Source organism: Monodelphis domestica, chromosome 5 (assembly GCF_027887165.1).
Source record: "Monodelphis domestica isolate mMonDom1 chromosome 5, mMonDom1.pri, whole genome shotgun sequence".
Lineage (NCBI taxonomy): Eukaryota > Metazoa > Chordata > Mammalia > Didelphimorphia > Didelphidae > Monodelphis > Monodelphis domestica.
The window spans coordinates 232,983,328-233,011,097 of NC_077231.1; the positions used below are offsets into that span (position 1 = coordinate 232,983,328).

At 37.3% G+C, this 27,770-nt stretch overlaps 1 protein-coding gene across 4 annotated transcripts in view; it reads left to right on the forward strand.

The window, feature by feature from the left end:
- Window positions 1-27,770, forward strand: part of DPP6 (dipeptidyl peptidase like 6) — a 1,262,248-nt gene that overhangs the window by 1,098,149 nt on the left and 136,329 nt on the right. For all 4 annotated transcript variants that reach the window (XM_007504650.3, XM_001364425.4, XM_007504651.3 and 1 more), the window contains exons 11-15: window positions 6,563-6,686; window positions 8,962-9,000; window positions 12,821-12,928; window positions 16,509-16,600; window positions 26,433-26,480. In XM_007504650.3, the coding sequence (XP_007504712.1) occupies window positions 6,563-6,686; window positions 8,962-9,000; window positions 12,821-12,928; window positions 16,509-16,600; window positions 26,433-26,480 (411 nt within the window). The remainder of the gene's footprint in view (window positions 1-6,562; window positions 6,687-8,961; window positions 9,001-12,820; window positions 12,929-16,508; window positions 16,601-26,432; window positions 26,481-27,770) is intronic.

A 27,770-nucleotide genomic window follows, 5' to 3' on the forward strand; every position in this document is an offset into this window, starting at 1 on the left:
ATGGAGGTGTTCAGGCTATGACAAGATGAGGAAGGCTCAATAGTGTTAAGAGAAGCTGTCTTTAGGACTTGACACATCATTTCACTGGGTTCTCCTCAGCTGAGTGAGAATTCCTAGGTCTATTTTCAATCCATGTATTTGGACAGTTCAGGGGTGCTGAAAAAAAGGTCAGATCCTTTAAAGGAGGGCTAAGGGTTAGCCAAGCTTGTAATTCTGTATTGCAGCCAATCAGTCAGAGTGTAAGGGTTCAAATAAACAAATATCCTCAGGCAAAAACAGTGTTCAAACTGACTAAAAGATGTCCAGGAAAGTTTTTTTAAAAGTAAAAATTTAAAAAAAAATGATATCTTCAAGGGAAAACTAAGTTTTGGTGACTACTAGAAGATGAGAAAAATGTGAGAAAGAATACAGAAAAGATTCAGAAAGTATTTATTTCGTGCTAAGCAACAGAGACACAAATATAAAGGCAAAAATAATTCCTGACCTCAAGGAGATTATAATTAAGGGAGAGAACATAGAAAGGATGAGTAGTGGTCAAAGAGGAGTTTTGTAAGATTACTCTCTTACAAAAATGAATAATATGGAAATGAGTTTTGAGTGATGATATGTGTATAACCCAAGGGAATTGCCTGTCAACTTTGGGAGGGAGTAGGGAAGAGGGAGGGGAACAAACAGTAAATATGTAATCTTGGAAAACTTATGTGTAAATTTGTTACTATAATAAAATAAAGAAAAAAAAATATTTAAAAAAAAAAAGAAAAGAAGGCCAGAGAGTACAGAATGAAACTAATGTCTACTGGATATAGTGAGTCAGGTAGAGGCAGTGTGACCTACATGTAACAGTCTGTCCATTTGCCACAGGTACCTCAGGCATTATTAGTTCTTTCTGACAATGCTTATTATATGGAAAGCTGAGGAAAAAAATTATATCTTCAAGGCTAAATTCTAGAGTCTACCAGAAAATGAGAGGAATGTGAGAATGGAACTAGAAAGGACAATGAAGGACAATGAAGCTTGTGGGGCAAGTCAGAACACAGAAGCCAAAACCACTAAATCAGGGCCACACACTGCCTTTGCTACTGATCACACAACCTTTGTGCTGGGGTCCTCAAGCCAGAGTGGCATTAAGGGAAGTCTTCCCTGGTAGGAAGATGGATCCTGGAAGAGGGGCATGGTAGCCATAGTACCTTGGCAGTGGTGGCAGTCCAGGGACAGTATGACAATGGACAGGCAGTGTCATATAGATGGTGGGAGTGTACAATGTCCTCTCTTTCCCCTTACTGGGGAAAGCCCTCTACCTCTTATTAATACCTGTATTAATATTTTTTACTCATAGAAATGAGAACTTGAACATCCAGGACAGCAACCATCCCTAAAATGACCTGTTAACATCCTTGGATAATTATCAGAGTAGTCTTCTAATTAAAATACATAAAATATGCCTTGGGAAAGGGTGAACACACACAACAAGGTGGGAAAACCAAGCCCAGTCAAATGTTTGTGTTATTTAAACTGATTCTATAATTGTTGTAACTTTTGACAATAAGACAGATTAGGCTTTTTTCATAGTTTGCTCCCCAAATCAGTAGCTATGAATATTCAGTTTCTAGCACTAAAATAGATCACAACTACCATTCACATTATTTGTTTTCTATCAAATTTTTTTTATTTTAAAGTGTGGGCAAATGCCTTTTAAATAATGTCATTTTCTGGTCAGTTACTTGTAGTTCTTATACTTGTAGTCCATAGTGGAAAAAACAATCTCTATTTTTTCAGGCTTAGTCTTTTTTCTTCCAAGCTTGTTATGCCCTATCCATACTTCCTGTCCCACCTTGTCTCTTTGTCTTCCCTGGTATCCCCTCCCTTTTAAGGAATCTTCTGGACTAGGAACATCTTCTTCCCAAACAACTTGACTTATTGGAACCTCCTTGGCTATGGCATTAGAGTTGGAAAGCCTAAAAACTCACAAGGATAAGAGCCTTACAATGGGTTGATACTGGTGATACTGAAGGGATATGAGTTAACCTTTCACATTTCCATAACACCATTTGGGACTGTTGTGAACAAAGAAGCTATGGTGTAGACCAGGGACAGTTTGAGTTAACTTTACCCCCAGGTGGCTTGATCAGGAACTCACCTGTGGGTCCTTTGAGCAAAAAGATTGTAAATGTGTCACTCAAGACTTTGTTAGGGAAAACTTCTGACAACCCTGGTAATATCCCAACTGCTGCTTTTAGCATCTACTCATCCTTTCTATGTTCTCTCCCTTAAATTATACTCTCCTTGAGGTCAGGAACTGTTTTTGCTTTTATATTTGTGTCTCTGTTGCTTAGCACAAAATAAATGTTTTTTTATTCTTTTCTATATCTTTTCTCACATTTCTCTCATCTGGTAGTCACTAAAACTTAGTATTCCCTTGAAGATATCCACATTTTTTCTCAGCTTTCCATTCAGTAAATGTTGTTAGAAAAGATTAATAATACCTGAAGTACCTAGGGCAATTTGTACAGACTTTTACATATAGATCATAAAAGTAATACTCGGACTTAAAGTCTGAGAAAGAAAAAATTCATCTTGCTGAGTTGCACAAAGGAGAAAAACAATCTAGGACAATGTACTGGATAGTTGAATTTATGACTTTTTTTCCCCTTATGATTGGGACATTATTATTGCAGATTATGGTGATCAGAAACTGAGGAATAAACCATTCCCCCCTTGCCAAGAATTTCTAGAAGTCCTGGGGGAGACTAAGGCACAATGGAAGGAATTTTTGCTACATGACTTCTACCTTGTCTGTTGGGGCACAGGGTAGCTAGAAACTGGTATCCATGGTAAATTGCTTGGCGATTTATTTTAATATCACTCCTTTCAGGAGAGGGGAGCCACTAAGTGAGAAGTATACTCTATCCCTATTGCAGGAATTTTGCAAATCCAAATTTTCCTCCAAATAATATTTCCCTTATTGTTTATTATCCTTGTTTTTTACTTATGAAATTAACCACAATTGCTGCTGATATAAATGAAAATTTGTTAACCACCAGCCCTGACATGTGGGTTAATAGTGGCAATAGAGAAGACATGGGAAAGGGAAAGTTTTCTTTGCCACTGAGGAAACAGACATTTTGTCTTTCCAGCTTGAGCTGAGACTGAGGAGCAAGCATTTAAATCCCTCATGGAAAGAAAGTACAAATCAGGATGGTTTTCTACAATAATGAAAGAAACCATTAAGACTATTCATGTGTAACACTGATACCCTGGCCCCCGCTGTCTGAAAGCCAAATGTTGCATTTCCATTCCTCCCATTGGGTTTTCTAGAACCCTTAAAAAGCTGGAGTTGGGTAGGGGGGTTCTCATCTCTTTCACTGGCTCAAGTAGCCACCTGTTTTGTTCCTTCAATTTTAGGGACCCCCAGAACCCCAATTCTACTTAACCACTTAACAGTGAGATAATCTATTGCTATGAATGCAACTAAATGTTTATTTCAAAGATATAGCACAAACAAACATTCCTCCATGCCTGTGGGGCATATTCCACCACCATCCCCCCCATACCATCCCATTTTCTGTCTGAAACACAGGACCTAAGCAAAGAGGAAAGGTAGCCTTTCCCACATCCAACTTAGTGCATAGTGCCCATGCTATGAATGAATAAGACTTTCACCTCTGAATGCTGCTGGAAATAGCTAATGAGATAGGTTTAAAGATGCAGCCGATTCTGACTACATAACAAGTGGAAAGAGATTATTTCCATCCCCACTATAGGCTAATTACAAGATGCCTTCTCCCAGAAGCAAGTCCCTTGTATCTCCCACATGGGTGCCTCCATCATAGGCAACCTGAGTATATGCCAAAGCCCTGTTATATATGTATTTGTATTATTTTACCCAGAACAAAGCCCAGCAGCAAGAATTAGAAAGAGAAATTCTATTTAAAACTACTCTAAGCAGTATAAAATACCTGGGAATCTACTTGCCAAGGCAAGCACAGGAATCATATGAACACAATTACAAAACATTTTTCACACAGATAAAGTCAGAGATAAACAACTGGAAAAATATTAATTGCTCATGAGCAGGCTGAGCTAATATAATAAAAATTACAATCTACCTAAATTAATTTATTTATTCAGTGCCATGCCTATCAAACTATCAAGTAATTATTTTATAAAACTAGAAAATAGTAACAAAATTCATCTGGAAGAACAAAAGGTCAAGAATATCAAGGGAACTAATGAAAAAAAAAATGTAAAGGATGGGGGCCTAGCAGTACCAGATCTTAAACTGTCCTATAAAGCAGTGATCATCAAAACAATCTGGTACTGTCCAAGGAATGGAATTGTAGATCAATGGAGTAGATTAGATACACAATATACAGGGCAGAACGACCTTAGCAACCTAATGTTTGATGAACCCAAAGATCTCAGCTTTTGGAAAAAAGAACTCACTCTTTAACAAAAACTGCTGGGAAAACTGGAAAACAGTATGGCAAAAGCTAATTATAGACCAGTATCTCATACCCTGTACTAAGATAAGGTCAAAATGTTTATATGATTTATATATAAAGATTGATGCCATAACTAAATTAAAGGAAAACAGAATAGTTTACCTAGCAGATCTTTGGAGAAGGAAAAAATGTATGACCAAACAAGAGATAGTATTTTAAGATATAAAAATGAACAATTTTGATTTTTTGTAAAAACAAAACTAATCTAACCAAGATTAGAAGAGAAACAATAAACTAGGGGGAAATTTTCTATTGTCTCTGAAAAAGATCTAACCTCTCAAATTATAAAGAACTAAGTCAAATTTATAAGAATGTTATTATACTTAAAAGTATTATGATTATTATTTCCCTCAAATTCCCATCACAAATAGAACTCCTTCTCCCTTTTCTCTGTACATTTTGGGGATCTTCCAGAATGTATTACCTCCCTCTTATTTCTTCTCAGAATTCTCAACTTCAAATGTTAGTGCTTCTGTGAACTCTGGATCAGCATCTGTTGTGATAAATACTTCTGGGATCCTTAGTCCTGACATTTTTCACTAACTGAAAAAAAAAGGAGACAACAGATTACCTGTAGTCCATCCTTTAGATCTAGAATGATCTTCCTCCTCACCTGTCCCTTTTAGAATTCTTTGTCTCCTTAAGAGATTAGCTTAAGTTCCACTTCCTAGGTGAAGCCTCTCCTAATTTTCCCAGCTATTAGTGATTCACAACAAAATTATTTATTTATTTTGAATATATTGTGCATTGTTTTTCTGTCTTCCTGTTGTTACTCCCATAGAATTTAAGTTTTCAAGGACAAAGAATATCCCCCCACCAATTTTGCCTCCCAGTATCTACATAAGTCCTGACAGATCAGGTTCTCAGTAAATACTTATAAATAGATTGGTTTTTATTCTTTCCAAAGCTGATGGTAAGAAGGCAGAGGAGAATAGAGCCACCCTAGTCTAGAAACTTATTTTTTGTTTTAATGTTTAAAATCATTGTAGCCAAGCCTGGCTTTCCTCTAAGCTTTGTCTGATCTTGTAAATTGTATGGTCTCTCTTTCACTTCTCTCATTGCCACTCAATACCAGTGCTCTGATCCAGGGTATTCAATGCCTGTAGTGTGAAAATCAAGTGAGCAGAACAAATCTGGTAGAAGCATTTTACACAATATACTTGTCCCCCTTCCCAGTTGAATTGTTTACAAAAAACTTGAAGGAATTTGCATGTTTACCACCTTCTTTCAAACTGCATCTGTTCTCTCTGGGTAATGCTTTAAAGAACATCGCATCAGCAGCTTAAAGACACTGGTCTGGGCATGTTACTTTCAGAGCTGCAAATGAATTGATCACCCATCAAAGCAATAAAATATTATCTGTACTTAATACTGTAATAAGAATCCTACATGTCAGAATCCACCAAAGGATCATTATTAATTCCTAATTTTTAGCTCTGCTAGTGAAAGTCACACTGTGATTGTTTTCTATGCAACAATGGAAACATTCACCTTGTATCCTCCTGTAGTTACATATTAATATTCTCCTGGGTGGACACCTGAGAAGGAGATTGGAAACTGAGGGAAAATGGATAGAGAAAAAGAGAGAGACAAAGAAATAAAGACTCAGAAGCAGGGAGTTAAAAAATATGGGTTCCATTATGCGTGCCCCTCTGATGGAATTGAGAGAGGGCTCCACATGTGCCCTCAAACTTTTGTTGGAGAATTTAGGAGTGGGAGCTAGCTAATGAACATGTGACATGGCATAGGCTTTAACACTGGCTCAATTGACAATCATGTAATCAAAGAGGAGGAGGTTAATCAAACATGTGACTTGGTAAGGAATGTGGTCTTAACAAGGTGGGAGCTGGGACCCTGTGGCAAATGTTGTCCTGCTCGGGAATGCTTTTGTCCTTTGGACTGAAGATTTGGAAATACAATAATCAATAAGTAACATGACCATGAGTGTGGTATATGAACACATAAGATACAATATCAGTACATCAATAATACTTTCAAGATGCTAATATATCTGGTATGCTGCACACTTCTGTTAATGCAGGGATTTTTCATGCTTTCAGGGATTACTATATAACCATGGTGAAGTGGGCAACAAGTACCAAGGTAGCAGTGAACTGGCTGAACCGAGCCCAGAATGTATCTATCCTCACACTCTGTGATGCCACCACTGGAGTTTGCACAAAGGTAATAAGAGCACTAATCACTTACCTCTGGCAGCTAACTAAGCAAATCAAACCACATCAGAACCATTCTCTTAGAGTCATTCTGACTCAAGCATTCAAGTGAATCCATTTGTGAAAGTCCCTTCAAAAGGTAGCCCCAGCAGAAGGATCTCTATAGTTATTCCACTTATTGAATGAGCTTAGAAGTTGTGAATAATAAGGCTTATATCAGAGAAATTTGCTATCAGAATAGTTCTTAGAACCAGGCTGTCACTGACAAGTAGACTGTAGGGAACCTTTTATCCAGGAGGGTCACCAGCAAGGCTAATGAATGACTATGGGCACTATTAGGAAGATGAAGAGAAGGAAAAAGGGACTGTGAAAAGAGAGAAATTAAAGTAGGAACTATCCATTGTGGGGAATTAGTAGATCAAGTAAGCATATCCTGGTCTCCTATCCTTAGACATAGCTTTAAGTTTTTCTCTTTTGACACAATTTTTACTACATATCAATATACAAATATTTTAGCTTTGAAATGAGCTGTAAGATGATTCCTAAAAGTTCCCTAGCAAGGTAATATATTGGACTTCTGGTGGTTAGTAGTTTAAGAAGCCTTTTATTACAAAGATAGACAGAATAATTTGGTAAAAAATCAACAGCGCCAGTCTAGTCAATAGAATAGCTCTCTCAAAAATGGGTGGAAACAAAGGGAGTCCTAGTAAGCAGCTTCTTTTAGCCATAATTCCTGGGTTCTGCTTCCTAACCCCAAGAAGATGATCAGCACTGACAGCCAGCTAGAGTGGAAACACTGGAAAAATATAATTTTCTCACTTCAAATGACCTACTCCACCTTTAAATTTGGGGGATGGAAAGATCTGAAAAAGTTGCTATATGCCAAAGAATCAGGAAATGCTGACCAGAGGAGTGATAAAGGAGACATTAAGGAGCTAAGGCAAGGAGACATAAAAATATTTTCCTTATTAGACAAGGATTCTAAGCTGATTCCTAGGAAAAAGAAACATACTTGGGAAAGTAAAATTGAGTCAATCTATATCACAGCTAAACCTTGTGAGGGTAGACATCAGGTCACTGTGGTCCCCTGGTGAACTAGGGCTTTGCTCACTCAGCATGTGAAGACTGCTTCTGCTGAACAGATGGAAGAAACCAATAAGAAGTTTCAATGGCTGAGATGGCGACGCAGCAAAGCACTGTGGAGTGCTTAGGGGGTGTTGGAGCACAAAAGACAACACGGCCATCCAATGCAGCTGAGGAAGTCTCCAGATGTAACGACTTTTCGTGCCACTGGACACAGGCTTCCAATGCGGAGAGAGTGGGACTGTCTCTGTGCATCGGCTTTTCCACTTAAATCTTCATGTACACACAAAGACAATAGTCATCCTTGGTTACTGAGAGACTACTACTACTACTACTACCCAATGACAGAATCTCAGATGAAATAAGACTGCCCAGTAGGTAATTGCAGAACAACCATTTCATTCTGTTTTGCCATGTATTTCCACAAGCCAGATGGGTTATTTGGCTGTCTGTTTTATCTCTGGGCAAAAAAGAAAGATAAGATCTTCCAGGAACTTGAATCTGCCCCTCATATTACATTTCCAGATTTAGGAAAAGAAATCAGGTCAGAAGAATCTAATTTAGAGGTCATTCCCCTTGTCACTGGAAGGTATCCACTGGGGTTTCTAATAGCCAAATTAGTGTCAGGAATAAGCTCTTAAACTTTCTTAATGATGTCATATCATCGCATAGTAGCTGCACCTGTTTGGATATCTAAGAATTTTGTCAGTTATTTTCTCAGATCAGCTCCCAGCATGTCTTCTTCCCACCCCTAAATGTCTAAGAAGTTGAGGCCTCCCATGTGAATGCAGAGATGGGTGCAAAAGAGGTTGGGCAGAAGGCTCCCCACAAGCTATCTTGCTCATTACTAAACTGACAGCATTTTACAGTTGCCATAAAGGAAAAGGAATGGATTTCTGAGCATGTCTACAAAACGATGCATGTCAAATGGTGAAAAGCCACCTCCTTGGACGCAGTAGGTTTCTCTTTCTGGCTAGGATAGGAGACAGACCTCCCAGGACAGTGATACATGTGTTTAGCCCAGAGCCACAAAGGCAGAGAAAGAGGCTGCTGTGGGCTCACCTACTCACCTTGCATGGCTCAGCAATTCTTCTGTCCTTGTGCAGCTTCTATGTAGATGCAGTCAAATTGCTTTCTGCCTTGAAGAGCACAGATACAATAAATGTAAAAATCTCCTCTCTAATGCTCTCATTTTATTTCAGAAACATGAGGATGAAAGTGAAGCTTGGCTACACAGACAGGTAACTATTTTTGTACTATTCACCATCTTTATAACAGAAACCAGATACTGAAAGCTATATAATCCCATAGATTGATATGGTCCAAGCAATTGGTATGAGAGGTCAAAGCCCATAGTATCATTGGTATAAAGTTAAAAGGGGTCTTATAGCTCATCTAGTCCAGTTCCCTCATTTTACAGGTGAGGAAAGTGAGACTCAGTTAGATTGTGATTTACCCAAGGTGATGAATGACAAAGCCAAGATTTGAACCCAAATCCTCTGACCCTCAGTCCTCTAAATGTTGGTTGAGCTCTGAGCTGAAGTGACTCACTCCAGGTCTTAGAAATATCATGTGAGCTGGGGATGGGCAGTTTCTAACTCATCATACTGGTAGATAGATCAATAGAAAATAACCAATTATGGACTAGGAGAGCAGAAAGTTTTGAAAGTAGAAAGACTTTGCAGTTTTTTTCATGAGAGATATTTCTTTTCTATCCCTTGTGCATTAAACTCTACCATTCCAAAGGTAACATCCCTCAAAGAGGGATATAGATGAATATAGACAGAAAGATGAGTAGATAAGGAAACTATTCCATGAGCCTCCCCTCTCCCCAGCCACCTGTCCATTCCTGACTCAAAAAGAACTTGAGACAGCAATGTAAACTAAGAGAGATCATGGGCCGGGGAGTTGGGGGGGGGGGGGGTGGAAATAAAGTCTAACCTAAAGAAAATAAAAATGGAGAAAATTAGGTTGGTTTGGGTTTTTTCCCATCTAAGATCAACCTATGTACTTGATTAGGTTTTAACTACCAGCTCATAGTTTAGTAGATAATCTTTAAGGACCTGATTACATCAGAATGCATATTCCCTTGACTGCTATAGATCAATCCCTTCCCATGCCTTGATAGATAGTTTAGTGTGCTGTAAGGGAAAAAAGTTCCCACTTTGCACATTATTCTGCAATGAGGAGCCACATTTTCAAAAGTCTTACCTTCTGTCTTAGAATTAATACTAAGTATTATCCGTGTTGTATTTTTATTTTTTTTAAACTCTTTCTATCTGTCTTAGAATCAGGTCTGAGACAGAAGAGTGACAAGGGCTAGAGCCTTCCCTCTGAGATTATTTCCATTTTATTATATATAGATACATATATGTATAATATATACATACATAGCTACACATATACACACATACACACATGAATCGATCTTACTTAATCCGGTAAATTTACATCAGAGATGTAAACTTATGCTCCATAAAAATAAAATTAGACTATAATTATCAAAAATACTTCCTGAATCATTTACTTACTAATTTTCAAAAGGAAAATTACTTTTCCTGCCTAAAATCCAAATGTTTTTTCTATGTCACTAAGGGTTATTATAATTTCCAACTCCTAAGTAGAAACTAGAAATATGTTTAAAATGACAAATTAGTTGTTGATTTCTTCCATTTCCCTCAGATTTCAAAGTTATGTTTCCAACTAAAAATATAAAAATAGTTTTTTTGCAAACTAGCTTTTTTAGGCAATCTTCTGTATTAATGAAAATTTAATGCCACTTTCATCACATACTCTCTTATGTCTTTGGGCATTTCTTATGTGCATATTCATTGGATGCAGAGAAATGAATTGGCCTCTAGCCATCTGAAACTTCTATTTACCACATGATCTCACTCCTGTTTACTCAGACCTGTTAGAATCAGATGTTCAACTAATTAGTGTTCATGGATGGGAACTTTTAAACTTCAGCTCCACAGAAGCTGAGGTTGTTTTCACCAATCAGAGAGAGCAAATCAACAGGGATGCTGAGAAATGACTACTAATTATTTGGGGGGACCATGCAATGTTGGAGGTGTCCACACTTCAGGAACTCGCTTTGAATTTTTCCTGTTACCATTTCCCTTAGGGGGGAAAACAATACTGTAAATAGGAATACAGAAGGTTTTTAGAAAAGGAACAATAGATAACAGGGAAGCATAAATCATACAATTGTCTTTTTTAAAGACAACTAGGGTGCTTTTTTTTTCTTTTTCCCACCCCAAGGGTAAAAAAAAAAGAGGATGATAAGGAAAATATTGAATCCCTTTGTCCACAAGCAAGTATATTTTGCATCTAATAACATTTAAAAATATCTTCTATTTTTCTTTTTTCCTCCTTTTTTTGGTTTTGTTTATGTTTCAGGGTGAGATAACTAAGCATTTCATAGACAGAGGTGAGGGAACCATAGAAGTTTTCTAATCCAACATATCCTCTTTTTACAAATGAAGAAACTGAAACCCAAAGACTTGGTTGTGGTCATATACCTTGTTTGTGGCATGGCTGTAATTAGCAGATTCCTCATTGCCAGATCAGAGCTCTTTCCACTGTGTTACAGAATTAGAAAACTAGGAAATAGAAAGCATGATATGCAGAAGAGAGAACATCAAATTTGGAATCAGAAAAACCTGGTCACTTAATCTTTGCTACTCTCCATGACCTTGGGCAAGTCCTTTAATTTTTCTGGACTTTAGACCCATCTAGGTTTGTGATTTTCCAAGGGCACTACAACTGGGAAAACTTAGCAATACACCTTGGGGTATTATAGGCAATTTTATAGTACTGAAGTGATAGCACTAGAGGCTGTGTGTGTGTGTGTGTGTGTGTGTGTGTGTGTTTGTGCATGTAATTAAATATTCTGGACAGGCAGCTAGGCAGAGTAGTGGATAGAGTGCCAGGCTTAGAGTCAGAAAGACTCATCTTCTTGAGTTCAAATCTGACCTCACATTCTGTATAACCTTGGGCAAATCACTTAACCCTGTTTGCCTCAATTTCCCCATCGGTCAAATGAGTTAGAGAAAGAAATGGCAAACCACTCCAGTGTCTTTGCCAAGAAAACCCCAAAACCCCAAAACCACAGTCAGGCAATTCTGAACAACAACAACTTATATATTCTATATTCACTCAATTAACCTTTGCATTAGCCTGGTCCCATAAGCATTATTATCTCCATTTTACAGACCCTAAGAGAGAGTAACCGATTTGCCTGGAATCCTTAACATTAAGAGATGATAGTGAAATTCAAATCCAGATCTTTCTGACACCTACTCCAGTGCTTTGTTCACTATACCACGCTTCCTCCAGCAGACCTCTACAATATTCTTCTGCTTATACTATTTGAGATTAAGTTTCTGTTACCTATCGCTACCATCTCTGGAAGTAAACTGCTCAAAACCTTGGGAAAAGGTCTACCTCTTAAGTCAAAAGACATGAATTCAAATGCCCTCTTTGATTCTTACTAATTTTATGATCTTGTACAAGACACAACCAACCTGGGTCCCCAGTTTCTTCATTTGTAAAATGAAGGAGTTGGAGTACATAGCCTGGAAATTATATTCCAGTTCTAAATCTACCATTCTGAAGTTCTATGATTTCTGAATGATCCCAGCAAACATTAAAAGCAAAGTTCTTCTTTGCTGGGTATTGGGCCCTCCTTACAGCTGTTCCCATCTAAATAAGAATATGCTTAGAATTAAGAGAATATTGGAGGGGGGGGCAGCTGGATGTCTCAGTGGATTGAGAGCCAGACCTAAAGACGGGAGGTCCTGGGTTCAAATCTGGTCTCAGACACTTCCTAGCTGTGTGACCTTGAGCAAGTCTCTTAACCCCCATTGCCTAGACCTTACCATTCTTCTGCCTTAGAACCAATGCACAGTATTGATTCTAAGATGAAAGGTGTTTAAAAAAATAAAATAAAATTTTTTAAAAAGAGAATGTAGTAGGGAGTGTTTTATTTTTTTCCATTCTTACCCACTTCAAAGTGAAATGTACTATCTTGCTTATCTGGATATTTGCCTCCTTCAGAATGAAGAACCCATCTTCTCCAAAGATGGTCGGAAGTTTTTCTTTGTTAGAGCCATTCCCCAAGGAGGACGAGGAAAGTTCTACCATATTGGCATGGCATCTTCACAGGTAACAATGTTCTGTTATTAGAATGATGTTTTGCTAGTGCATTGACTGCTCCTAATGATTAGGAACAAGGGAGGAGACCATAGTCCCCTCAGGAAAATGCCTTTACTCCATGCCTAAAATTCCCAAGAAGAAAGATCAAGGCCTTTATACTAGATTCCCATATTTAAAAGGAAAAGTGGGTATAAGAATTTCCTTTAAAATGTCCATTTACATGAAGCACATGTAAAATTCTTGAATAATTTGCAAAAAAAAAAAGTAGAACTGGAGTTTTGGGTTTTTATAATTTTGTTTAGTAAATTCTGTATTTAATCTGACAGACTCTTAACTTTGTGTCCTTTCCATATCTGTTGAGTTTGTATATGTTTCACTACGCCTTCTTGCCCCCTTCCGTTTAGTGAGTAAAGTTTTTTGTTCCGATTCTCCTCTGAAGCAGCCTTAAGATTATAAAGCACATTATACATATTATCTTAGTTGATCCTCCTAACAACCCTGTGAGGTAGGTACTTAAGACCTTGTTAGCCCCATTTTATAGATGAAGAAACCAAGATTCTAAACGGATTAATGCTTCCCCAAGGTCACACAACGAGAAGTATTAGCAGTAGAATTCATACCCAGGTCTCTCTTCACTTCAAATCCAGGATCCCTTCCACCTCCCAACACTGCCTGTGCAAGGTTAAATTGCTGGTTCTCTGAGACCTAATCCCACCCATGCTCTCTCTCTCAGACAGTTTTCAACTATAGCCAAACACAGATATCTCTTATGTTCACTTCTTTGGAATTCTCCATGCCTGGTGCCTAAAGGTGATGAAGCAATAGGAGGACAAGTAATGAGGGAATGTCAGTACATTTGAAGAATAGATAGACAGACAGACAGAGATATGTAGATAGACAGACAGACTGTAAATAGATGAGTGGCAGATAAATGAATACAAACAAAGACATAGATATAGAAATATCTATATGTAAACCTATGTAACAACCTACTATGTTATGTTATATGAGTTAATATGCTGCAGGTGTGCTTACATACCTATTACACATGTGAATGTGATATATATGAAGAAAGAAATTCACACACTTTTTTTAAGGAGAATACTAGAACGCCAACACATTCTAAAAACATGGCCATTGCACAAAATCTTTCTGGAACTTCTCTCAGGGAACTGTTTCTCCATGTTGGTGGAACTTTCCTTTAAGAATTCCAAGTGGCATCAATTCTGTTGAATTGGGGTTTTTTAGAGCCATATCAGTTCCATGAGATGGGTAAAAAGTTGGTTGTTCTATCCTCTGAAATAAGAAATTCCTATCAAATAATAGTCTTGCATTCTTAAATGTATCAAAATCTTGTTTGGCAAGAAGGCAGCTTCATAGAAGGTATATAAGACATGATTTATTGGCAGCAGCACGATGCTCAATGTGTAATTTCCATGTTGGAACTACTTTGGAAAGAAGAATATTCTTAGGGCATATAGACTGAGGCAATATGACAAAGTGGCAAAACTGGATTTAGAATTAAGAGAATTTTGCTTGAATCCTGATTCAGTTACTTGCTAACTGAACAACTTCAGGCTAGGGTTTTAAGCTGATTTACTCCATCCTTAAGTTCACATCCCTCCCTAACCTTCAAAAATGGGATGAGAATATCTCTAATAGGGCTATTTTGAGGATAAACTAAGGTAATATTTATAAGATAGCTTTATGAACTGCAAAGCACTATATAAATGAGACATTTGTTGTTATTCCACAATACTTGTTGCAAAATCCATCACTTTCTTTTAGTCATCCAACAATCAAATGATCTTAATATGTACTGGACAGAGTACTAAGTGCTGAAGTTACTAAGAGTGGCAAAAACATGGGCTCGCCCTCAATGAATTCACATTCCAATATAAAAGACAACATGTAAATAGAAAGTACAAAAAAAAAAAGATATGTGCAGAATAGATAGACATTCTCAGAGGGAGGGATCTAGTACGAGGTCAAAGGATGCACTGCAGAGAGCCTTTTAGGAAAGGAACAATTTGCTCTGTCTTGCAGAAAGCCAGGAGGTGTCCTTTTATTGTACTTGCATCCTTCCCTCTGCATCTCAAAGACATTTGTTATCTCATTGACTCATGTGTTGACCATGGCAGTTTCTTTATTGATGTACTCTGCAGAGCTTCATCTCTGGGCTTACCCAATTCTTAATCAACATGTATTTATTGAATACCTGTAATATTCCCAGACATGTGCTAGGCACTCAAGATGATACAAGAGAATTATAAGAAGTAGCATTTGCCTTAAGGAACTAATAAATTCATTGAATCTATTTTTAGATCCAAAACTTCCCTTCAAGGATCATTTCCAAACTGCCCTCCTTGTTTCCTTTCTTTAAAAAAAAATTCTTTTTTATTATGAACTTAAAAAACAGCAACAAAAACATTACAACATACTAATACCATCAAAAACAAAAAGGTTTCATGTGCAACTGAATTTGTTACTTTTTTTAAATCTATATTAAATTTAATAATATAGTAACACAATTGCCCTGTTTGTGTTCCTTCCATACTTTTGGGCTTCTTCTCTGTCATTTTTCATGTTATGATGCTCTTGGGTTTTTTTCATGTTTCCCTTTTTGTTTTCAGTGCTTATTCTAGTTCCTGAAACACACTTGTTTGTGCTTTCTCCCTGCCTGCCTTTCTGCTCCATCTTTTCATCCCCCTCTACCTCTTTACTTCTGCCTCCTTACTCACTCTGCCTATGGTTTCTTTCTGTGCTTCTCTCACCCTCTTTTCCATCTTCCTCCCCGTCTTCCACTCCAGAAAGCCCCAGGGTCTTTGTCTTTGCCCCTCCACCTAATTTAATTATTGCCAACAGCGAACCAGATTCCCAAAGCCCCTGTCTTCCAGAACAGCTTGCCTATAACTCTGCACCTCATTGCCTCTACAGCCCACTTCAAATCACTGTGGAAAACATCTTTCCTGTCAAGCTTGTCTCTTCTCTCTCCTTCTGGGGTGATTTATGATTGCAATTACACTATTTAACTCTGTAAGGCATTTAGAAAGAAATGGCTTGAATGAAAGCTGCAACATTCAATAATGTTGTATTGAACTACCCTGATACCTATTGGTAGAGAATGCCAAGAGAATGTGTCCTAACTTCCCTTCCTCCCACCTTTTCTCCCTCCTTCCTTTTTTCTCTCTCACATTGTATGGCATCAACTAATAAAACTACAAATTTTATTGGGCCCCAACTTTGTCCACGATTTCAGAACCCACTTACATTCTGGTTATGTGGTACAGTACAGGCTATACAAGACACATGTGGCATATGTATGGACAGTAAGTACTCTGGGAATTTAGAGGAGAAAGAGATCATTCTGGTGGGGTAGGGAGGATGGTCAGGGAAGACTTCATGGAGATATTACTCTTTGAAAAATACAAGATTATTCCAAGTGGAAAGATGGAGTGGGGACAGTCCATATACAAAGGGAAGCCATGTTTCCACCGAGCTGGTGTACAATATGCAAAAGTGTAAAAGTAATAGTCCCCTGTGTGTTTCCTTCCAGTAACAAGGTCATGTTCTCATTTGTGTCTTGTAGCCAAATAGCAGCAATGACAACCTCCAGTCCATCACCTCAGGGGACTGGGATGTGACCAAGATTCTGGCCTATGATGAGAAGAGAAACAAAATGTGAGTAAAGAAACAGTGACCAGATCATGCAAGCTCTTTCAGCATTTAAGTTATTACTTCAAAGGTTAATGAAGATACATGGACTGCCTTTAAATCACGCTATACTCAAATGCCCACAGGCTCACAGGACATGAAGCCTAAGCCATTATTTCATTCCCAAACCAACATTAGCTCATAGAATCTCAAAGACATTTTTTTCTGTAGAGTTCTGTCTCTGCTCCCTAAACTCCAGTGTTAGAATTTAACCCCATGTTATCAGCAGATTATATGAAGTGAGAATCCTCTTTTTGTATCAATACTCTAGTACCAGAGTTATGGTTTCTGCAGCTTTTAGGCAAATTCATTCAGTAGGGTACTGGGGGAGGGGGGAACAGAGTATAAAACATACTCTCTACCTTCAAGGACGTCTTGGCAAGAATTCAAGGAAATCCCCATCCAAAATCTTGTCCTCAGGTATCTGAAAACCCATTTCAACATATTGTGTCACTGCCATCCCCAATGTTCTTGCTCTCTCTGTCTCTGTCTCTTACACACACACACACACACACACACACACACACACACACACACACACAAATCTGTAGGTAAAGTTAGTGCTTTTGTGTCATGCAGGGAAAAAAAAATAGTGTGTGAGAATAAATGTACTTTGGTGGACATTGACCTAGTTCTCTATGCTCCTTCATGCTCCTCTAAAAAATGACATTACAGTTCCCATAATGATACTGCAAATGCATCATTTGAAATCACAAAATTGGACCTTGGTTGAGGAAAGTTGAAGAGGTACCTTCTCACAGAGAGGCTAATGGCAGATGTAGAACTTGAGAGTCTCAGAGGCTTTTATTTGATTGCTCAAAGTCATTGTCACACATAAGAATTTTCTTTATTCAAAATGTTGTAGATTGAACTAAGGCCTTTCTGAAATCTAGACACTTCATACCTTCAAGGTCATCTGGAACATAATAGATAAAGTTTGACTTTGATCCCTTTCAACTCTTCTTTTCCATGTGTTCCTTCCCTCTAGAGCCTTCATATGCCCTTAAATTACTCATGGTCACCCACTGAGGTACACCACGAGATCCTTCCCTTTCTGGGAGGTATCTGTTTAAGGAACCTCTCTTACTCTCCCTATTTGAAAGGGTTTAAAATATTCTCAGCTATGGTACAAGACAGGAAAGAGTTTTAGATTTAGAATTGGATCTAAATCCAAATCCCAAATCAACAATTTTGTGGTAAAATCTTTGATAAATCCTTTAATTCCCTGGACTTCAGCAATTTATTCATCTATACAGTGAAGGAATTTAACTTGATGACCTCCTGGATTCCCCTCATCTATCCCAGCTCTAAAATCCATGATCTATTTTGCCATAATTCCCCAGCTCTTTGAATTGAAACTTCTATGAGATAATTTCCTATATTCTCGCCATCCTGGTTGCCCTCCAGTGCATTCATCCAATGTATGTGTCCTTCCTAAAATATGTTGCCTGGAACTAAAAAGGATATACTACCTGTGATTCAACCAGGGCAGAATGCTACAGGAGTTTCCCTTCTGTCATCTTTGACACTTTCTTATCCCATTCTTAATGCTGCCTAAGATTGTATCAAATTGGGGGGACTCTCTTATCACAGTTAATTTTTAATGACTAGAAATTTATTTTCAGATTTCTATTTTTTCTAATTTTTCAGATTTCAGTTTTCTACTTGAGAGGCTAATTTTGTTTTTGTAATTGTAATTTGTAATTGTACAATTTGTAATTGTAATTAAAACAATATTTAAGACTTTTAATGTATTCCTAATAAATTTCATTTTACTAGATTTGGCCCCACAGTCCACCCTGTTAAGATATTTTTGAATCCCAATTGTGACCCTCAATATTTAATTATTCCTTTTAGCAATATGTCATCCACAAATCTCATAAGTATGCTATTTATGCCTTAGTTAAAATTATTGATATACATGCTGACCAAGACAGGGTCAAGGAAACCTCCCTGGAACATGCCACCCAACAGCCCCTTTAGAGAAGCAATACTCCATTAATTGTGAGTCCTTGGATCTGGTTATTGAAGTCATTTTGGAACCTCCCAACTGATTCAACCAATATCTCTCAGGCTGGTCTACAAGCTGTGTGAAAGACATTTCTGAGTGACTTCCTGGAAACCAAGTTTATTTGTACAACACTGTCTTCATCTCCCAATCTAGTAACTCTTATTTAAAAAAGAAAAAGGAAACTCGTTTATTCTGGCAGGATTTGTTTTTATTGTTATTTCATTGTAACTACTGCTTCTTTTAATAGTTGGGTTCTAGAATTTTGTCCCATGTTAAAGTCAAATTTATTAACTTGTTAGATAAAAAACATTTCTTCCTCCCATTTTCAGGAAATAAAGACCACATGTGTGTATTTTCATCTCTCTTTGTTTTTTGGAAGATCATGCATTTTCTCAAAAAGATAACAATTAAGCACTAACTTCAGCAAATTCATTCAGTACATTTGGTAACAATTCATCCAGGCCTGCTTACATAAACCTCATTAAGACAGTTAGTTGCAATGTGATATTTTCTTATCATCCTGAAATTTAATTTCCAAATTAATTATTCATGTCCATATTTAGTCTGAAGATTATTTTCTTTTTTAGACCAAAATGAAGCAAAGTAAGACTTGAGTAACTCTTCCTTCTCTCTAATACTTAATGTTCATTAAGGACCTACTGTGTGTCAAGCACTCTGTTAAACACTTTACAGTTATTATATCATTTAATCATAACAACCTTGGCAGTTAGGTGCTTGCTATTATTATCCCCATTTAATAGATAAGAAAACTGTTACAAACAGAGGTTATGTAACTTTGGGGGGATTTCACATCTTATCAATGTCTGAGCCCAAATTGAACTCAGTTCTTCCTGCCTACTGTTTTATCCACTGTACTACAATTTAGAGTGTAAGTCAGTGAAAAGTTTTATTTCATCCATAATTATGAACCATGGCATGAAAAAGTATGGGTTAACCTATAGAGAAGGGCAAACTGACTTTTTAATGTCACCCATTTCCCACAGGTATTTATAGAATATGAAAAAAATATTCATTTTGGGTTCACAATCTGCTCCTGGCTTTGGGAACAGTTTATTGTGTTCCAGGAAGGAAGCTAAGAGCTCCTTAATATGCTAGTCTGGCTCTGCCTGAGACAGATCAGACTCCTTATTTTAGGTAGCTTTACACAAAAATTGGAATAGAGGGAAATAAAAACATAGGAGTTGGATGTGGCTGCCATCCCTGAAATTAAGTCTTATTCTAAAATGACTTTTCTCCTGTCAAGAGTAAGAAAATGTAGCACCCTCTACCCCACTCCCACCATATTGTCATCCATTATCATTAACCCAACCACTCGGAGAAAATTATTTCCCTTTTTTTGCTTTTCCTCTTGTCTCCAGGAATCTTGGACAGTTATGTTGTTCTTAGCGGTCATAGGAAGCTTCAGTTTATCTGGAATTTGGCATTTCTAACATTATTATTAAATATCTGTGTCATTGTTTCATTTGGATCCTGTTACCTGACCAGGCTTTCATCTTCTGTATATGTCTTTTTTTAACCTAAGCTTGGAATTTCCTGGGGAGCCACATCAGTCTCCTTAGAAAGGCATTCCTTTTCTTCTCCACTGGAAACATCTGTGTTAACAGAATTTCATTTTTGACAGCATGCTATCCCTCTTGAGCCAATCTCCCAACTAAAATTGTAGACCAAATCATCCTACCTACCCTTTATTTGAATGTCACACATCGCACATGGCAGGGCCAGTGATGAGAAAGTTATGTACAAGGTGGGAAGAATAATCCTCATCCAGAGCAGAGGAGGAAATCTGAGTTTTGTTGGGGGTGGGGGAGTAAACTCTACTTTCTGTCTTAGTAACAATTTCAAAACAGATAGGCAACAACTATTTAAATGGGGTTAAGTGACTTGTCCAGGATCATACAATTAGGAAGTGCCTAAGGCTAGATTGGAATCCAGGTCCTCTTGACTCCAAACCTAGACTCTGAACACTGAGCCTAGCTGCTCCTAGGTTGGATTTGTTACTGAAGTGATTATGAAGTACCAATAGGCAAGGATTTGAACAAATAATTGTCAATAAGAAAAGTCAGATTGAGAGGAATTAATTCATGTAAATGGATACCCTTCTACATCATTAGAGAGTGAGGCTAAAGACTAGTGCAGATATTTTGGAAAATTATATTGCAGCAGGCAATTTGAATCACAAAAGTGATACCTTTTGATCTAACAATTCCATTGCTAGTATTTTATTCTAAAAATGTGATAATAAGGAAAAAAGGGCCTCTATGTACCAAAAAAAAATAGTCGTAACTTTATTTATAATAGCCAAAAAGAAAAAAATAGATAAAACAACCTATATACCTCACAGTTGGAGACTCGATGAATTAATTGTTGCATATATATGTAATAGACTATTATAGCACCATCAAATATCATCTGAAACATACAAAAATATAAAGACATATTAAGTGATGGAAAATGTGATAGACTAAGGCATTATTTCATGCATACTGGCTATAACAAAACAAAGCAAAAATTTTTACTTCATATAATCTTGGAAGAAATGACTTGCTTACTTGTTACTTATTAATTCATTTTGTTTTACTTGTTAAATGCTGTTGGTTTTGTTGAAGAGTTTTTGCTTTGTTTTATATTCTTGCCTGATTATTTTGTCAGTGATTATTAAATTTATAATTGTATTTTTAAAAATTAAAAAGCCACAGTCTTTCTTCTTCCTTCCTCCACCTTTTAAAAAGCAAAAATCAAGACAAGTAGGGGGATTTTTAGTTTTTTGGCTTTTAGCAGAAAGTTCCACCTGATGCTTACATAAATGAAACCCCCACCCATGGTTATACAATAGCTTTATGCCAGTTTTATGATTTGTTTCCAAATTTCATGATTCATTTCCTCCTTCTGGTCAAGTGGTATGTAGTAAGTATATCTTCTAGACAAAGTAGATTTTATTTCTCTCTCGATTAACTCTAACCCAAATCCTCTTATTGCATAGTTTGTTAATTTCCTCACAGCAATACATCTTTTTTGTATATACTGCTCTACCCCTTTTGTAGAATTCATTCCTTTCGAATAAGATATACTCCTCCATTGTTATATCCCAGGTTTGAGGCACATATGTATCAGTGATTGTGTTGGAATATACATTCATTTCAGATACAGGTTGGATTAGGTAGATGTTGAAATCCCTTCCAAATCTCAGAATTCTGTGATTCTGTAATCTGTGCAAAGTAGAATTCATCTCCCTGTATTAAGATGTCTAGTTCTCTTTGTTTTGGACCATTATGCTCTGCATTTGTGTCTGGACATTTGAAACTGAAAATCATTGCTACCCCCTCTCCTTGAATGTTGTCTCCTGTGAGTTTTTCTCCATTGTTAGTGTTCTTAATATGGCATTTCTGCTACCACCCATGATATCTGACTTAATGAATTAATATAGACAGCTTTTTCTCCCCTCTTCAACTTAATGATCTCTTCTTAACTTTAACAAATATCAAGAGTCTCAGGAGGGGCTTTCAAAATCAGAGCATCAGAGTTCTTGCTGACCAGTACCAAAGAAACATCATTCAGCTCTTTGGTGTCTTAAGTACCTAAGATTTTGAACCACTCACAGCACAACCTGGTCTTTAGGACTTCATAGACAACCACAAACACACCGATAAGATCCACAAGGAAAGCCACCACATCTACTGCTCTTCCACAGAGTTCCTGTGCAAGGCTCTCGCTTGACCTCCATCCAATACATAATGCTTCACAAGTGCAGTATAATGAACCAGGCCACCATGATTGTGGTGATGACAAGAGCGCTGCATCTTCCTCCTATCAGTAGGAATATCCTGAGAAAGCACTAGCTAGTCATCAACCATTTTGATCAAGGTGACAGCCACTTATATCAACTTTTTTACCTCTTTCTGAAGCTACCCAGGAAAAAGAAATTAAAATGTGGCCACATTGGACAATAATAACAGTTATCACTGATATGACTCTTTAAGGTTTGCAAAACACTTAACATATGGTATGTAGTTTGATTCTTTTAATAACTCTGGGAGATAATTGCCATTATTGTCTCCTTTTCATAGATTAGTTAACTGAATCTGAGAAAATTTAAGTGTCTTCCCCAAGGTCATATAGGTAGGGTCTGAAATAGGTTAAACTGTGATTTTCATTTTTTAATGTGTCCTACCTATTTTAGTTCTTCATAAGCCAGATCCCTTATTAGGATCCAATTTAGGGGCAGATAGAGAAAAGTTTAGTAGCCATTGATGGAGTTATTTCCAGTGAGAATGAACAAATTTGAGCTTTCAGTTTTTTCTGCTACCTGGAAGATGTCCAGGCCTGAGATGATTGCCACTTCTCCCACCTAGTCCAATTTAGTTCAAATCAAGATAATAATAGTTGTATGTCTGCCCTAAAAGACACATTAAATAAAACATATAATTAAACATTTCCACTTTCCTGAAACAATTAGCATATAGAAAGCTAGTGATTACCTTGGGCAGCCCTTCTGAAGCAAGTTCCATGCATTTGTAAAGGACTCTCAACCTTATTATCATTTGCCAGGGTCCTTCCTGCCTCCAAAAGGGGACCCCCTCGAGGCACTCCTGAGTGATTACAACTTCAGCTGATCTTTCTTGAGGGACCCTACATCACCTGCAGAACCTGTTCAGGATGTATAAAAGGATAAATTGCACTTAAAATCTCATCATTCTAGAGTTGAGGGAGATATACTACTTAAGGTCTTCTTGTTCCACTTCTCATCCCTGACAGATGGTTGTACAGTCTCTAGTTGAACACAAGCACTGTTCAGATGCTTGCTCTCTGCCTGCCAAAGACAGCTTATTCCATTTTCCAGATAGTTCTGTCAACTCAATCAACAAGCATTTATTAAATGCTTACTGTATACCAGGTACTGTATGACATGCTGGGGATTCAAAGAAAGGCAAAAGCAGCCCCTCTCTCAAGAGTGTCCCAGTCTAATGGGTGAAACTACATATAAAGTACCTCTGTGATCTATAGCATCAATGGAAGCTTATCTGAAAGAAGACATTGGCCTCTAAGAATACCAGTAAAGTCCTCTTTCCCAATGTGAGGATTTGAGCTAAATGCAGAAGGAACCTAAGCTAAGAAACAGAGCTGAATAGGAAAAGCATTCCAGGCATTGGACCAGCCAAATGCCAAGGCACAGGGATGCCAAGTGGGACCCAACCTGACCTAGAACATATATCTCCTCACTCCCATGTCTTCTTTACTTACCACTCACCCCATCTGGTGAGAAGCCACTCAGGGTCAAGGAGAGGCAGGCAGACTCATTGCTCAACACAAGAGTAATGATTATGATGTACTCATTGACCATTTACAAAATGTTTCTTCTGCCACTTCTTTGGAGGACTCCAACTCCAAATGCCAAAGTGAGTTGTCTGAGATGATCCTTGGTAGGACTAGACTGCAGGTCCTCTGATTCTCAGTCTACTGCCCTTCTCAGTTCATTCCTGACCTTTAAGGATTCTCCATGAAGGCAAGGGACACACCTATAGTAACTGGATGCTCAGGGTTACTAAATTAATTCAAGGGCACTAGAATGGCAAGGAGCCAGTCATCTGGACTTAAGGAAGGTATTAGCTTATTCAAATTTGCACCAAATCGTGATATTTCCCTAAATCCACTCTACCAATGGCCACAAGAGGAGCTAATATAGTCTGCAAAACCTATGTACTATGATCTCTATTGGGGGGAAAATATTTCATATCCCCCGCAGGAAAACTGAGCAAAGGCTATTACATTTTTTTCTTTGTACTACTTATACCTAATCCAGTATCTTAAAAAAAGTGGGAGCTTAATAAATGTTTGTTGAATTGCCTTAAATTGTATTTAGTTCATTGAATAAATATACAGAATCATAAAATTCTAAGACTGGAAGGCACCTTAAAAAGTCATCTAAACCTCTCCAGGAAGATGACCAGAGAAGAAGATTCTATGATTTCTCTCAGCCCTCCATGCCAGTATTTAGTACCATCCCCACCCCCTCCAATAGCCTACCGTCAAGCAAAAGTCTGATAGATGTGTATTTTATGGCCCAAATGACCCAAATTCTCCCTCCTTTAAACTGTATCAAGAGTCCTGGATTGAAGACTATTATTATTTCTCCCTTTATTTGCCCCTCTACCAGAGTAGATCAAAGGAAAGAAAAATAGATAAAATTACAGATATTAGGTGTGGGTATTTCACTGCTGGTTCAATTAATAGCTAGATAGCTGTGGAAGAGCAGAAGATTAAAACTAGAAAATGGAGGTTTTGAATTATTGGTGAATTTCATTTACCCCTGAAAGATCCTGGCCCCTAGGACTCTATTTCTTCTCTTTTCTCTCTCCACTCTCCTATATTATCCCATCTGTTCTCATGGACTCAAGTATCATTTCTACAAGAATAACTACTAGTGGTAGATATTGAACTTTGTTCTATCTTAAATTCTAGTCCTGACTCACCAGTTGCCTAAAAGATATGACCTCCTAGATTTCCCACAAATATTTCAAACTCAGTATTTCCAAATCGTGGTATATTGGAAAGAATGTTGGATTGGTTATCAGGCTACTTAGGTTTGAATCCCAGTTCTGCTCCTGCTACCCCTGTGACTTTGAACAACCTCTTTGAAATTCAGTTTACTCATTTGAAAAATGTACCAGGAGACTACATGACCTCTAGTAGTCCTTTCATCTTTAAATCTACAATTCCCTTACTCTCTTCCAAATATCCTTCTCCCTTTCCAGCTTTCTCCACTTCTAACTCCTAAATCAAATCCTTTAAGTTGCTTTTCATTCCACAGAAACAAATTTTGACATGAAGACTTGCAATAAGGGACACAGAGACTCTTAGAACCATAGATTTATGTTGGAAGGGGCAAAACATGTTGAGATGTGAATAGCTGAAATAAGACCCTTTCATGATAATAGGTTTTAATGGAAGAAGAGTGGAACATGATTGCTCAAAGAACTTAAGGTTAAACATCAGAATGGTTATTGGTCAGGAAAAAAGGGTAAAGAAAATGAATCTTAGAGCATCTTCACAATTGTGCATAGTAAGAGCATAAAAGATTATATTATTATAAAATAGTATAATATTAATATATGAGATTATAGTAATAATATAATAACCTATCATATTATTATGCACAAGCATAAAATACTATAATAGAGAACTAGAAAGTAATCATATCATTCAATTTTATTTTATTTTATTCCCTGAATAGTTGAAGTGATTTGCCCAAAATCACACAGGTAATACAATAGAAAAGCTAGGAGATCCCCACTTCCTCATGCTCAGTCCAGGACTACATCATTCTGTCTCCTTTCTCTAGTACACTGTCTATGTGAAAGGTAAAATGAAATGTTTCAAGTCTTGAGAGAAATACTCGAAGAATTCTTGGAGTTGGTAGTGTAGTATTATAGAACATCCTTTGACTTTGGCATCTCTTTCCTGAAATCCAGTTCTGCATAACTAATTGCTTACAAGACATCATCTCCTGTATGTCTGGTAGGCATTTTAGCTCAATAAGCCCAATTTATGGTACGTTTGAAAAAAATGCTAGTTTTGGCATCTGCTGTTCTCTGAATCAAATAAGAGGACTTTAGCTGGAATACTGGTTTTGATCTAGACTGCCAAATGATACTAGGCAAATCAGTTACTTCCCAATGCCACAGATCTCTCATCTATAAAATGAGGAAGTTGGACTAGAGATCTAAGGTCCCTTACAAATCTAATTGGGTTGACTTTGTTTTGTTTCTGCAGTTATTTCCTGAGCACCGAGGATGAGCCTAGAAGACGACATTTGTACAGGTATGACTTTGGACTTTCTTCCCCTTGCATGTATTTTTTCCTCTTTTCATCAAGTACATTTTTCTCCTCATTTCCCCTATTGTCCTAATAATTAGATGTCTTTCAGTACCCTGTTCTATTGAGTTTTATTTTAAAAATTAAGTGTGAATTTAGACTTATTTAGATATCCATTAGTGAAATATTAGGAAGGTAGTGGGAAAAATGTTAGCCCCAGGAAACTAGGCTTCTAGTTGCTCTGGAGGGTTTCTTTATGACCTCTGGTGAACCATTTAATTCTTGTAGGCTTGTTGAATATAACTTGAAAGGGACTCTAAAGAGATGATCCTATCTTATTTTTACAAGTTTCCTGTCATTAAAATGAATGACTTTGACAAGGTGTTCTCTAAGGTTTCTTCAAGCTCTAAATTTTGTGATCAGCTTCCACTCTCTCTTTGGAGAGTTTTTAACTGAGAAATGGGGTTAGTCTTTGGATCTTGAAGTCCATATTCCAAGGTGCAGTATTAAAAAGTTTCCATCCTTGCTCCAATTCCTAATAAATAACTGTAGGTAAAATAATAGACCCAGACACTGACTGTCTAAATTTTCTATCAGCCACTTTGAAGGAAGTTAACAGTACCCAGCAAGAACACCATCAGTCCTAAATAGGAAAATTGCTACCCTACTGAGAGAATGTAAGGGTCATTTTCAAATGATTGGATACACTCATCTAATAGCCATTTGCTAAAGCATCTACCATATGCAAAGGACAATGCTAGGCAATGAGAAAGATATAAAGATAATTTTAAGACATGATCCCAGAGGGGTCTCTGAACAATCTATAAATTCAGAACATAAATGCTGGCCTCAGGTAAGCATACACTGGCTTTATGGGGAATTGAATATGGCATTTCATAATTTTGGAAGATCCTTCCAGTGGTATAGATCAAGGGTTGTTAAAGTGGTCTTCAGAACTGGGGGGTGGGGGGGGCGCAGAGACTTTTTCCCAGGGTCCTTGAGTTTAAAACTATTTTCATTACAATACTGACATTTTTGCCCATTAAAATATACTCCTTCCAACTACACATATTTGGGAAACCATATTTTCTTCTTGTGCTTCAATCAAAAGAACATACTTCAACAGATTGAATGCAAAAGTAAACACAAGAATTCATCTGTCTTCTAGTAAGCAAAATATTACATAGATTTGCAAAAACATGTTAAAGAATGTCCCCGTTCTATCTAAATTTTCTCAGTTTATAAAATAGTATTTTTCACAAAAATATATTTTACATGTAATCAGTCTAATTATTG